At 30.5% G+C, this 14,518-nt stretch overlaps 1 protein-coding gene across 4 annotated transcripts in view; it reads right to left on the bottom strand.

Annotated features, from left to right (window-relative positions):
- Positions 1–14,518, bottom strand: part of Lmbrd1 (LMBR1 domain containing 1) — a 102,332-nt gene that overhangs the window by 28,934 nt on the left and 58,880 nt on the right. For all 4 annotated transcript variants that reach the window (XM_040282900.2, XM_040282899.2, XM_078019811.1 and 1 more), the window contains 6 exons: positions 10,918–11,043; positions 7,881–8,033; positions 4,014–4,078; positions 3,125–3,227; positions 2,278–2,382; positions 572–721 (listed from right to left, as the gene is read on the bottom strand). In XM_040282900.2, the coding sequence (XP_040138834.1) occupies positions 572–721; positions 2,278–2,382; positions 3,125–3,227; positions 4,014–4,078; positions 7,881–8,033; positions 10,918–11,043 (702 nt within the window). The remainder of the gene's footprint in view (positions 1–571; positions 722–2,277; positions 2,383–3,124; positions 3,228–4,013; positions 4,079–7,880; positions 8,034–10,917; positions 11,044–14,518) is intronic.

Below are 14,518 nucleotides of genomic sequence, written 5' to 3'. Positions count from 1 at the left end.
TTGAATTGTTAGGAAATAGAGCAAGAAAGTAATTTAGGACAAAGAAACAAACTAAACAAAGGTTGAATCAGTTATTGTAAAAATATTTAAATGTCAAAAAATCTAAACTTGCTGTCTAATTAAAACAAAAAACACAACTGGCTTTTAGGAGATCAACATCATCAAGAAGTCAGATATCAGGATACCCATCATTTTGAAAGAAAGTCAAGTAATTTACAAATAGAATATTCAGACAGCCTTTCCTGTGGGATTCATAGAATCAATAAACAGAAATCCTATGTTCACCAAACTTTTGAGGGGAAGTCGTATAATTAAAATTACTTAAAAGTGCTAAGATAATGCTCAGGAACTTAGTACCTAACAAGATCCATTTAAGAAAGAATGAAAATGAAATTCTGTGGGTTATTAAAAAGAAAGTATAAAACAAATCTAAATATACTCAAAATTGACTAAAAAACCAGCTTTAGCAATATTAAATTTAATATGGTGAGTTAATATGCTAGCCCTCAAAACTAAAATTTGCCTTAAAGATCACTGTCTATAAAATATAAAAATAATCAAGTACACTTACCTCTATTAAGTAATTTTGGCTTCCATACATAACATACTGGGGAGCAAGACTATAAATCATGTAGCTAGTATGAAGAACAATTAGCAGAAGTATCATACACAGAAATAAAAGTGCTTGAGGCCTGGTTCTACCTCTTCTGATTTTATATAACTGGAAAGTAAAAAAGACAGTGACAAAATTTCAGCTATATATTTTACTTGTAAAGCATTAAGTACTGCTCTTACATTATGGAGAATAATTTACACAGTTCAGTCAACCATTTCTTTGTTCCAAAATAAATACTGAAAAGTCTTAGCCATTGCGAATAATTAGAAGAATGAAAAAGATAATGCAATAACGACAGAGCATTTATATCCAAAGGATCCTATAAATGATCCATTAAAAACTAAAGACCTACAAAATTTATCAGTGTTCATGTGACTAGCTTGCAGACAAACCTTCTTCACTTACCATACAATAGCATCTGTTAGAAGTACATAGACCTAAGAATTGTGAACTACCTCCCTTTCTATCTAAAGATCAAAAGTATGAATTAAAATTCTAGGTATTAGTAAATTTTTATGGTTTTATATATGTATTATTTTACATACTACTGTAGAAAAACATGTCTCATTTATAAGTATTAATTTCTATGAAATACTCATGACATCCTCATATCATATTCTGCTACAAAATGTAGTCTATGATAATTTATGACAATCTGATTACATTTTCACATGTATCCAAACTAAAGGGAAATTAAATATATGATAACCTTCATAATAAGAAGTCTTGCATTCGTTAAAATCACTAATGAACTGGGTTTTCTTTTACTCATAGCTGCAAGTAGTATCTACCTGAATCAGCTTCATTTTAAAATTCTCAAATTATTTCAAAATGAGTGTAAGAAGAAATTACAAATCACGTACAGTTGTCCTTCATGAGTGTCTATGGGGGACTGGTTCTAAGACAAACTATGATATCAAAATCTATAGATGCCCTTATGTAAAATGGAAAAATATTTGCATATAACTTCTGTATATCTTCCCATATACTTTAAATCACTTCTAGATTACTTATAATAACTAATATAATGCACACATTGCAAAAATAGTTGTTATGCTATATTATTTAGGGAAAAATAACATTAAAAAGTCTGCAAATATTGTATAGATGCAATTTTTTAAAATTTTTTAAAACATTTTCTGCCCATAGTTGATTAAATCCACAAGGGCTTTTATACAGAGGGCTGACAGTAATAATCTATAACTCTTAATAGGAAAGGCAATCTTTTGAGCATCCGTATGTTTCCATGCAGCAAAACACCAAGGAAAACAATGTATCTTCTAGACAAGGTTTTCTTAACCTTGGCACTGTTAACATTTGGGCAGGATTAGTCTGTGCGCTATTTACTACAAGATGTTTAGCAGCATGTCTGGGCCATATTCAAAGATGACGGTAAAACTCCCTAGCTTCTAACAACTAAAAACATTTCTAGATATTGTCAAATATCTTCAGGAGAAGGGGGACAAAATGGCTTGTGTTTAAGAAGTACTGCTCTAGACACAAAAACACTTATATGTTAACATGAAGTGAGAAAGTTTAATATTACCATTACTCTTAGTATCAAGATACAACACATATATTTTAAATGTAATTTGTAAAAATAGAGATCATATATAAAATAATGAGAAAAACATCAAAATAATAATGCAATATATACTTACTCTAATCCAAAAGAACCATATGCCAATATTTCTAATTCCTGCCATTGAAGTAAAAATAAAGTACATAATGATAATTGTTATAAGAATATAATCAAGAGGGAAAACCTAGAAAAAGATAAAATCAAATTTAATATACAAACTATGAAATCTTTAGAAGTCATATAAAATTAACTAAAAACTGAATTATTTTATTTGAGAAATATTTAAAATGTCAACTCTGATTTAGATTAGGTTACTACAATACCATTAAAACATAAAAATTCGGGGGATAGTAGAGGATAGGAAAGGTAGCAGAATACAACAGCCACTAATATGACAGTATGTAAAAATGTGGATATGTAACCGATGTGATTCTGCAATCTGTATTTGGGGTAAAAATGGGAGTTCATAACCCACTTGATTCTAATGTATGAAATATGAGATGTCAAGAGCTTTGTAATGTTGTGAACAACCAATAAAAAAAAACATAAAAATTCTCAAAGATACAAAGTATTATTAAGTTATTTAGTATGATTATCCTAAGAAAAGTACTAAAAAAATTAAGCATCAAATTACATTTATATACTTAAAAGAATTTATTAAAAATTAAAAACAAAAATTATTTGGAAAAGTTCACCTTACATAATGTACCCCAAATCAAATTATGTTCAACTAAAACTTTAGCAATATATTGATAAAATAGTCTTTAAAACAACACTCTAATGTTGAAATTATATGCAAATAAAAAGTCAAGTTAGCAGAGAACATATGTATGTTAAAGTATTAACAAATTTTCAGAATACTAACTTTAAATTTAACAGTATCAGAATGTTTGCTGAAACATAAAATGACTTGATGCTTTACTTACTGTTTGTAGTAAAGGCAAAAGCATATTCAGTGGATTACTCAGGTTAGCTCCAAAGATTATGAAACCAGAATCTATTCCAGCTGAATGAAGAGCTTTATCTAAACTAAAACAAAGAAAAAAAAATCATAAAGAAGATAATTGTGTTTTACTATCACATTTTTAACTGATCTAGAAAGAATATCTTATAATTTAAACATGAAAATTCAGCTGAGTCAAAGAAAAACATGGAAAACAAATTAAGCTTCACTTAAACATCTCACAGATATTGTTCAACTGATACAGAATAAAGAAATAATGTCTATTATTGAAACTTTCAGTTATTCTTTGAGTTATTACTGTAGAATATTTCATGTCAAAATAGCTATTTTAAATGAACAGGCTACACTAATGGAGTTTAACACCAAAAATCTAAATCACAGAATTTGCATAAGTGCTTTAAAAAATGTGTGTACCTGATGAAATATTACTCAGCCATAAAAGAAGAATCAAATGATGGCATTTCCAGGTAAATGAATGGAACTGGAGACTATCATGCTCAGTAAAAAAAAAAAAAAAGTCCCCAAAAACCAAAGGCTGAATATTCTTTCTGATATGCAGATGATAACACACAATTAGTGGGGGGAAGGAAGAACAAAAGTTCACTGGATTAGACAAAGGAGAATAAAGGGAAGGGAGGGGGGATAGAATAAGGAAGACAGTAAAATGAATTGAATATAACTTTCCTATGTTCATATATGAATAAATGATCAGTGTAACTACACATCATGTTCAACCAAAAGAATGGGATCCTTATTAGAATAAGTTATACTCTATGTATATATGTCAAAATACATTCTACTGTCATGTATATCTAAAAAGAACAAATAAAAAATGTGTGTATTGTACTTACTTTGACAGGAAAAGAGAAATTACAAACAGCAATGCAACTAAGATGAAAAATATTCCCCACATGATCTAAAAGCAAAAATATATTCATTACAATATAGTTTACTAGTTACACATTTTTCTTCTATCAGATTCCAGCTCCTGTATTTGACACCTAGGTGAAAACTAAAGATCAATATATAAAATATGTTACTTCCTAATTGTCTGTTAATAAGAAATAGCTAGTGACACAAGGCAGTATACCTGCCAGACTCTGTAGTAAAGAAACATGACATAGAAGTGTATCAAGTTAAAATTCCCTTCCCTTGATTTCCATTTTGGCAAAAAAGTAAAAAATACAATATATCCTTAGCTATCTTCCCAATCTTAACAGAAACCAGAGTTAAATTGTTTAATTGGTCACTTAAAAGAACACAGAATAAATGTTAAAAAAAAATGTGATCCTGCAATCTGTACACAAGGAAAAATAAGAATTCATACCCCATTAGAATCAAATGTATGATATGTCAAGATCATTGTAATGTTTTGAGCAACTAATAAAAAAAGTTAAAAAAAGATAAATACTTTATAAAGACCAAGGAAACTATGTATATTTAAATATAAGAACTCAAGTTAGTACCTATGGAATCATTTCAGAGATGATCATGTTGGGTTAACCTTGAACACATATTAATGTATATTCTAGCAATCTTGTCAATTTTGAAATAAAAACTAAGTTACAAAGGTAACACAGTAAAAACAGAAGAGTAAGAACCTCTGAAAATTTCCTCTTCCATAAAAGCACTAAGAAAACTGGCATAAATAATCAGAATCAACATTTTCAACATTCTGGAAATTAACCAAAGGTTTGCAGCAATATAGGAGCATTTATTCAAGAAAAATGGCTGAATATCAGAATCTAGAACATTATGACATTCTAACTTGCTCTAGTCCCAATTCTGTTACTGTATCGCCACGGCAGCCTTGAAAAATAGCCATAAAATTCAGCATCCTAGAAATCAAATAAGGAAGCAAAAAGGGCTGACACTTTTTACAGTCTCACTCCCAAAGAACTGTCATTATTTGGCCTGTGTGTTTCTCTAGAAGCCCCCACTTGCAAGGATGTTTGTATTTGACCTAAACTGGTGTTCACATGAGGCTAAAAGCCTTTTCAAAGGAGTGTTGGCCAAAAAAATTTGCAAGCAATCTATGAACTTCATGACCTCAAAGCCAGTGGACAATGGAAAAATTAAACTAACCAAAAAGATTAAAACAAAAGCCTAGAAAAATGAGATATCAATAAGGGGTTTAAAAAATAGCTATTTTAGATATTCTGATGTATCTCTAAGAATCTAGAAGGTCTTGTGTATGCTCAGGGCTCTGTGCATGACCAGAAAAGATCTGAGGACTAAAATCTACCTCTGACAAGCACTGAGTACAAGGAGGAAGTGAAGGCTAAGGTTGATTTGGAAAGTGTCTCCCTCGGTGTTGAAGTAGTGTACTAACACACATGAAAATCTCTGTTAAAGACTGAGAGACTTATTGATTGCAGGTGTTTACGAAAATCTATATCTAATCATTAACAAACCAACTGAGCAGGGACTATAGTGGTCACATAAAAAAAAATAGAGACTTTACACAGTCCAGAGAAGTCACTAAACAAATAATGATAGAAAGGATAGTAACAATAAACCCTTGGGAACAAGGAGAAATCTGATTTCTAGAGTTATCATATTATTTAACACTTTCTAAGTGTTAACAACAAAAACAATGAAGTATTGGTAACCAAAAGTGCATGGATTCGGGGACAACTGACAGACATTTTTTAGGAAACCCAGACATTAGATTTACGAGGCAAAAACTTTAAGTATGCTTTAAAATAATATATTCAGAAAACTCTAAAAAGCCATGTCTCAAAATGAAGTGTCAGCAATAAAGAATACCAATAAAGATATTTTTAAAAACACTAACAAAGAGAGTGAACTGAAATTTTGGAAATGGAAAATGATAACTGAATAAAAAAGTTCTTTAGAAGAACTGACCAGCTGATTTGAGCATCAGAAGAGTTAGCAATTTGAAGAGAAATCAACTGAGAGTACATAAGGAAGGAACAATGAAGTGAACAGAGTCTTAGAGAGATGTTTGAACATCATCAGCAAACCAACACAAACATGGGATTCAAAGAAAGAGGAAAGGAAACAAATGGAAAAAAAAAACTTTGAATATTGTAGACAACCAAAATATCCACTAACAGATTAATGGATAAACAAATTGTGATACAGATACATATCAGAATACCACTCTGCAACACAATGGAATGACCACCAAAAGAAAAGAAGTACTGTGAATGAATCTAAAAACTACAGTGCTGTGCCAAAGATACTAGACAAAAAGTTTTATATCCCATGATTCCATTTATATGAAATTCTAAAATGCATAAAACTAAACTCTAATGACAGAAAGGGCACCAGTGATTACCTGGAGTCTGAGTTCAAGGAGCAAGAGAAGGTAGAATTTGGGGGTGATGTGAATGTTCTACATATCTATACATTTATATTTGGCAAAATCAATCCGTATACTTAATAAAGTTGATTTTAAAATCCTTCTAAACATATGCTCAGTGAAATGAAACAGAAGTTTAAAAGAAGGCAACTGATGACAGAGATAAGGATATGAATATTTATAAGACATTATAAAGAATCTAGAATTAAAATAAGGGTTGGAGAGGCTTTTGTACACCTTTGTTGCTATGAAGACAAATTATCTTAGGAAAAAGGATTGGAGTGAGTCCTTAAACAATTTATTTTGGATTGGAGGTATAGCTCAGTAGTAGAGCACTTGCCTAGCATGCATTAGGTCCTGGGTTAGATTCTCAGCAAACACACACACACACACACACACACACACACACACACACACACACACACACACACACTTCTAACAAAAGGTTTAAAAAGAGGTTACATAGAATTACATGATTATAGTATATTTTTTAAAAACTCTTTCAAAAAAGGAGGTTTTAAAAAGGGTAAGCAGTTAATGCATTTTTTTTAAGTTTTTAAAGAGTGAACAGTAGCAACAAAGTTAAACAAGACTCACTTGTCTTTGACAGAAATACTCTGAAACATTTCTTTCAAAATTTAACCAAAATGGACCTTCTAGCTTCATCTTACATTCTTCATCTGAGTCTTTTCATTGTACTTTCTGAATTACAACTTACATACTATGGTATAAAATTCTGGTCTCTGAAATGCCCCCACATATATATATATATAACATGCAAATTTGGAAGTCGGTGGACAGTAGTTTTAGTTTCTTTATAGTCTAAGTCATATTATAATGTTTTAATTCAATCTAGGTACTTAAATTTAGGCACTAACATCCCAAGAATTCAAGGCTGGCAAACAATGGCTCCCCCCGCCCCTGAAAAACAAAAAAAAAGGAAAATAAAAAGGTTTTCTATCTCAATAACATCTTTTTACATACTTTCAGAAATATCATCTAAAATCTAATAATGAGGCAAATTCTATTATTTTTCAGTTAGGGTTCTTCTGTTCTAATGTGGTTCTCAGGTCTCCTACTGATAGATAACTACAAACTTGAAAATATGCTAACAGCTTATTTCTTATTTACCTTTATTTTTATTTATATTTCCTAATAACTCGATTATAATACTTATATTACACATGAAATAAATGAAGCTCTGAGAGGTTCATATCTTGTCTGACTTAAGCAAGGAACCTGCGATTAAAAACCAGATTATCTGAACACCAAAATCCATACTCTGAAATATCATGCTATAGTGCCTCAATAGAAGAACTCAATCTCTAAGAGGCACTACAAAAACTTGAGAGAAGAGTGACAGCATCATTTTTTTAAAAACTCCATTTACCTTCAGGGGACGCAAAGCACCACAAAATTTTGTCCACCAGCTGTTTTCAATGAATTCTAAGTGCCTCTCTCTTTTCCTAAGTGTTCGTAACCTTTCTTCAAATTGCTTTAAGGCACGTTTATCCCTTGCTGGCAAAGGTCGACCATCTTTACTCTGCAAATAACAGAACAAAATTAAAGGTTTGGGGGTGGTTTTTTTTCTCCCCACCATTAAGGTCTTAATAAAGCATCCACCAGATCTAGCAAATCAGGCAATAAAATACTTTTAGCTTGGACACTACTTAGGCAAATTGACAAAAATAATAAAATTGACAAATGCAATGTAACAATAAATGTCTCTGAACCAAGATTAGCATGAAAATGGAGATGTGTGTACATTTAATACTGATCTTTTCCTTGTTCCTTTATTCCAAATGTATTTGTAAAAAAAAAAAAAAGATACGTATTTGTAAAAATACCCTATTAAAAAGGTGTTTGTTTAAAAAAACTGTTAACCACTATATACTGTAATTATTCTTCCTCACCTCCAAACTCCTCCATTCCTTATTTTAATATATTTGGCCCTGCCCCTTCCCATCCTTTAGTTTAGTGGTTGTGTTCCCTGAACTGATGATTCTCAGCCCACCTCAAATATCAGTAGAGTGATGCAATATCATGCATAGGTCACATGCAGGAGTTTTTATAACAACTGCTAAGAGTTGGCACTTCCTTGTTGTCCAAGTATACTTGCAAATGAGTAACGCTTTCTTTGGTCAATCTATCTGAATTTGAACTGAGATAATCTGGTTTTATAAGACATATTTTTCAAGCTATATAAATCTCCCTCATTCCTTTCTATCACTACATAGCACATTACAGCATGGTGTCTTAATTTAATAAGTACCTTATTTTTTAATACTAAGGTTGTTTCCTATATATCTACATACCAATGTGTACATATAGCAAACATAGATTCCTATAGATAAACTGTTAGATTAAATTTTTAAAAGTTGTATGTTTGATTATACAGGTAGGCATCACAACATTTCATTTTCTTTAAAAAGCTGTATGTCTCATATTCCCACAAACAGTATTATTACCTCCCCAAATATCATCAATTCCTGACACAGGTAACCATTTAAAAGACTTTCGAATGATTAAAAAATACATATTAAGTCATTCTAATGTCTATACTTTTGATTACTAGGGTTACCAACTCTCCTGGTTTTAGCACTGAGAGTCCCATATTTTGGAAAAGTCCTCGGGTCCCAGGTAACTGGGACACCTGATCAACCTCCTATTTACTATTTACCTAAAACATCATTTTATAATTTTACTAAACAGTTTAATTTCTCCTTCAGTGAACTACCTTTGGGTCTTTCATTATTTCTGAACAGTGCTTGTCCTTTTATTTACTATCTTTACCATCTGTGTTGAGAGTTTCTCCCATACAATTGGTTTTTAACGTCCATTTAGGTGCCCTTTTCAGGTTCATAACATAAAAATTGAAGACTCACCAATTTTCTCTTAATTAGCAACTTGGTTTTGTGTCTTTTTTAGAAAGGATTTCTCCACACCAAGATAAATTCATACTTTCTAAAGTGTTTTATAAGTTTTATACTTGATTTAGATTTAGAATACAGTTTTAGATGGTATAAAATTTTATGAAAATTTAATTTTTGTATTATATAGACTATTAAATTTATACCAAAATTACTAAAAAACAATTTTCAGGTAATATATCTATAATATTGAATTAACCAATTACAAACCGATGAAGTTCTCTATTTATTTGAATCTCCTATTATGTACTTCAGAAAATTTTATAATTTCCATCAGGTAGATGTTGACATTTCTTAATATTTTATAGTTTGTGCTATTATGGAAAATTCTCTATAACAACATTTAACTGGTTAATGATTTTTTATGTTTAGACAATTGTATCTAGACAATTTGAAGAATTCTTATTAGTTCTAGTAGTTTGTAGTTAATTCTTTCACTTGTCTTGGTAGACGATATCTGCAAACAACACAGATTGAATTCCTTTTTTTCCTCTCCTTCTTTCAATGTTCTTATCTAAATTTCCTTTAATTTGACTAGAATCTCAAGGAATATGCTAAAGAGTGGCAATCATACTGACATTATTGCCCTGTTTATAACTTTATTGGGAATGTTTCTTTCACTTTAAAGTATGATGCTCATCAGAGGATTCCTTGATTTAGTATTTTCTTCTCTTAATTTGGTAAGATATTTTTTTTTTGCTTTCTAAAAATCATAACTATAAATTGACTGTTACCAATTTATTCTTTGACATCTGTTAAGATGTTTATTTATTTTTAGTCTCAATATATTAAACTACTTTAATGTATTTTCTAATGTATCATCTTTGTATTTCTAAGATAAATACAGCCTGATCATTATGATAAGCTTTTATTACAGCACAGGTTTTGCATTGCTGATATTTATATTTCTATTAAAATACTTGCCTCTACCTTCATATGAAAGAGAGTATGTGGTTTTCCTTTTTGGGTGCTATTACTGTCTGCTCTTTTTTTTTTTTTTAAAGCAGGATCATGCTAGGTTAGTAGACTAATTCAGAAAGCTCAACATGTTTCCTAAACTCTTTAAAATTAATGTGTTATTTGATGGTAAAAAAGGAAGAAAAAATTATTATATTTTTAGAAGTCCATTTGGTTGGCAAGTGATTACATGTACTCTTTAGCTTGTTCAACTAAGTACACAAAACTTGAACATAAGTAACAGTAAAATATGATGTTACATATGGAATAAGGGTAACTGAGAACTGGAAAGGTCTTGATCATAAATATGTAGTTTTGTTTCTTCATTGTTAGAGTACTGATAGAAATTCTAAAACTGCCAGTGTCCCACCTTACACAGGATATCAATTTTCAAAATAGACACATAGTTCTTGAAGAATGTTACAAAGCTATCAAACAATATAAAAATATATGTGTTTCCCAATATTAAAGTCACATCAGAAAGCAGCTCAAAGGTAAAGTAAGTTTATGCTTCCCAGTAACAACAAAACACTAACTCACTTTTGATTTAATCGTCTGAATATGTTGCTCCACTTCTTCAATGTCTTCAGTGTTTTCTAAACGTTCATAAGCAGCACTTCTAGTGCCTTTTATTAGATTTAAAGGTAATGCTGACATACCATAGGCCTAAAATAAACAAAATTCAAATGCTTTAATAATTTCATTTCAATCAGATTAACACAATTTTCAGGTAATAACATGTCCTTTAATAACTTGAAAGTGAGCAGTAGTAGCAGTGTACAGTCGCTGAAGAATATGCTTTAAGGAAGTGAATCATGATCATATTATAATTCTCTTGTTTATTTTACACTTACATTTATGCAGTTATGTGATAACATATTACTCCTTCCTCAAAGGACAAGTTGCACATTTAATGTCAATATAATACTTTATCAAAGTAATAAGTTATAACTTTAGGCTAATCAAATTATGATAGGATGAATTAATGAGAACAATTTATAAAATTATTTTCTATTAAAACAAGAGTAATTTTCTCCAAGCACATACAATGTATCTTTAGAAAAACATATGTACAGTAATATATACACAGTACTTCATTAGTATACCAATTATCTATATGGACAATTTGTTTAAAAGTTCTACCTATTTATAACCAATCTTTTTACTAAGTATTTTAAATATTTTCCAACAAGTAATTTTTAACTTTTAGTCAGCATTAAAAATAAACATATTATTGTATATACTACTCAATTCCAAAAAGTCTCAATAACTTTTTATTATAATCATTAACTTAACAGTCAATGTCATTTGCCATATAGCCATGGTTCAGAATCGATTGACTTTAAATTCTTAGAAGAAATACTGAGAAATACCTGCTGGTTGCAACGACAGGCTCTAAAGCAGATACATGAATATAATTTTAAATTTGTTCCATTTTTTCTGCTGAGCACACAAACTCAGGATAAATGCTACTTCTTAGGCTTAACCCAACTCTATGCTGAATGGATTTGAATCCTATAATGTACTAACTTCAGTACTCAATACTGTTTCTGTAGAATCTTTTGGTCTACTAATATTAACAACACGGCCCTTATTTATAATCCACTGTCAAATAAAAGGTCATCTAAATACAAGGTCATCTACTATTTTCTCTGTTGCTCTTACTCTCTACATATACATCTTCTATACTGTTTCCAAATGATCTTACTCTGAACACCCAATTCAGAATATGTCATTCTTCTAATTAGTATCCTTTAAGATTTTCCAGGAAAAGGAAGGATATTTTTCAAAGTGCTCTAGTAGAAGCACCTTTTGGGAAGATGACCCCATGGCCAGTATGAAAGACAAGAGCCACAGAGTGATCCACTGCTACTTTGTCAGAGAAATTTTTACCTTAAGCCTCACAATTGTCCATAGTTCTTAAACCACTCTAATTTTAAAATACTTCAGGCCTTCATACTTTAATACATGCAGCACTCTCTTCTATGCCTACCTTCTTAACTTACTTCATTAGTAAATCTGAATGCACTCAGGTTTCAGCTTACTTATACTGTGTCTGAGAAAAGTTCCTCGATTTGTAAATGTCACTTGCTTACAATACATAAAATATATTTAACAATTATCAGTCTGCTCACTTGGTTTTTCACTAGATCTGCCAAACTTGACTAATCAAATTTCTGACCCAAACTAGTTAGCAACCAGAGAATGAATATTGGGTTTGTTAAGACTAGGTAGGTCCCAATTCTTTGTCCTTCTACTGTTATTCAAAGAACAAATGTTTATTAATAAAATAATTATTGTAAGAAGATAATATCTGACTAAAACTATTTTAAGAAGAGAGAACTGTTAATTCTTCATGAAGTTATTTCCTTGCATGAAATTGATATATTTACTAAAAGAGCTGAACTAAATTCCTAAATGGCTTAATGTAAAAGATTAGAAAACGAAAATACATCCTTGGTAACAACTTGTAGTAACATGAGACCAGACTATACCATAATTCTCTGAATATAGCAAATAAAAGTAAATAATCTTTTGATTTTTCATCAAGTGTTTAGTTTGTTTTTAGATTGCATGTTTAAGTTTCAATGATTATCAGGAAATTTATACTATTTAGATTTTAATAAGCTGGAAATAAACATAGAAAAAAATTAACATGTTTAAATAACAACCATTCGAATGTAACCTCAAATTTCTGTGGGGAAAAAAATGTACTTAAAACACTTTTTCAAAAACCAAATTTTTATTACTTACTACTGCCCTCTAGTGAATTTCTGGAAAATCAACAAAGGCTAAAAAGATTGTACAGTTTAAAAGGTTAGGTTGGCCATTATTGCTTCTTATCTTGTTTTGACTTCCAAAAATAAAATGCCAACAGAAATATTTTAAAATAACATATACAAACTACAAACATTTCTTATATCTTCTTGCACTGTTCAGTTAAGAAGAACATCATAACCAATTCAAAAAATGATTTACAATTTCTTAGAAAATGTGCAGTTTTAGAAATACCTTTCCAATTTCCTTCACTCGTATTTTCCTTGTTATATTGCAAAGATTGATGTGATTTTTATAAAAAGTATCTACACAAGACAAAGAAGCTTCTCTTACTGAATATAGAAAAATATTAATAATGAAATTATTTCCAAGGATTTTTCCTTTAATGGTAAAAATGCACTTAAAACAATGGTGCATCTTCCAATAAGTATCACAGACTAAAAGACATACGATGTCACATGAAAGGTGACAAATTTGATTTTTAAAGGGGATTTCTATCTCCAGATTACTGAGAACCACTGCACCAGTTCATAGGGTGCTAGGGACTGAATGTTTGTTCCCTACCCTCACCCCTACCCCCACGCCCAAATTCATGTTGAAGCTAATTTCTATTGTGATGGTATTTGAAGCCTTTTGGAGGTAATTAAATCATGATGTTGGATCCCTTATGAATGAGATTAGTGACACAAAACAGATACAAGAGAGCTTGTGATATTTCTCTCTGCTCTCTACTATATCGGGAATAATGAGAAGACAGCCAACTGCAAGCTAGGAAGTGAACCCTCACCAGATAACCAATTTGTTGGTTTCTTGATGATAGGCTTCCCAGCTCCCAGAACTGTCAGAAATAAATGTTTATTGTTTAAGCCACCCAGTCTATAGTACATTTACAGCAGACCAAACTAAGACAAATTTTCATGAGCATAAGAAGAAAACATTTTATTTCTATATTTGAGTCTTTAATTATCACTTCAATTAGTTTGTTTTACATTAAATGTACATTGATTAGGATAATAATATTTATTTGTAATTCACAAACCTCTTGGAGAGTATATTAAAAGCTTTACTAACATGAATATATAATAAAAAGTTTAGCTGTATCTGCTAAACTCTCATAGGGGCCTTTCTCTGGACCATGTAATTCATTTTGCATGAAAACATCATTATTCAACATTTCCCCACTTGGTGGCACCAAAAAAAAAATTAAAATACCTACAAAGATATTTGTTCCTAGAGGTTTCATTTTTTTTTTTAAGTTTAGGCAGTATCAGATTTCTTTTTGGTTTAAGCTTAAAATAATAAGCAAGCTAATATATTGTTGGATATTCTTCTCCTAAAACTGAATGCCCAATTGCCTGACTAT

The sequence above is a fragment of the Ictidomys tridecemlineatus genome, chromosome 8, assembly GCF_052094955.1.
Source record: "Ictidomys tridecemlineatus isolate mIctTri1 chromosome 8, mIctTri1.hap1, whole genome shotgun sequence".
NCBI classification, from domain to species: domain Eukaryota; kingdom Metazoa; phylum Chordata; class Mammalia; order Rodentia; family Sciuridae; genus Ictidomys; species Ictidomys tridecemlineatus.
This window is presented reverse-complemented; position numbering and strand designations above follow the sequence as displayed.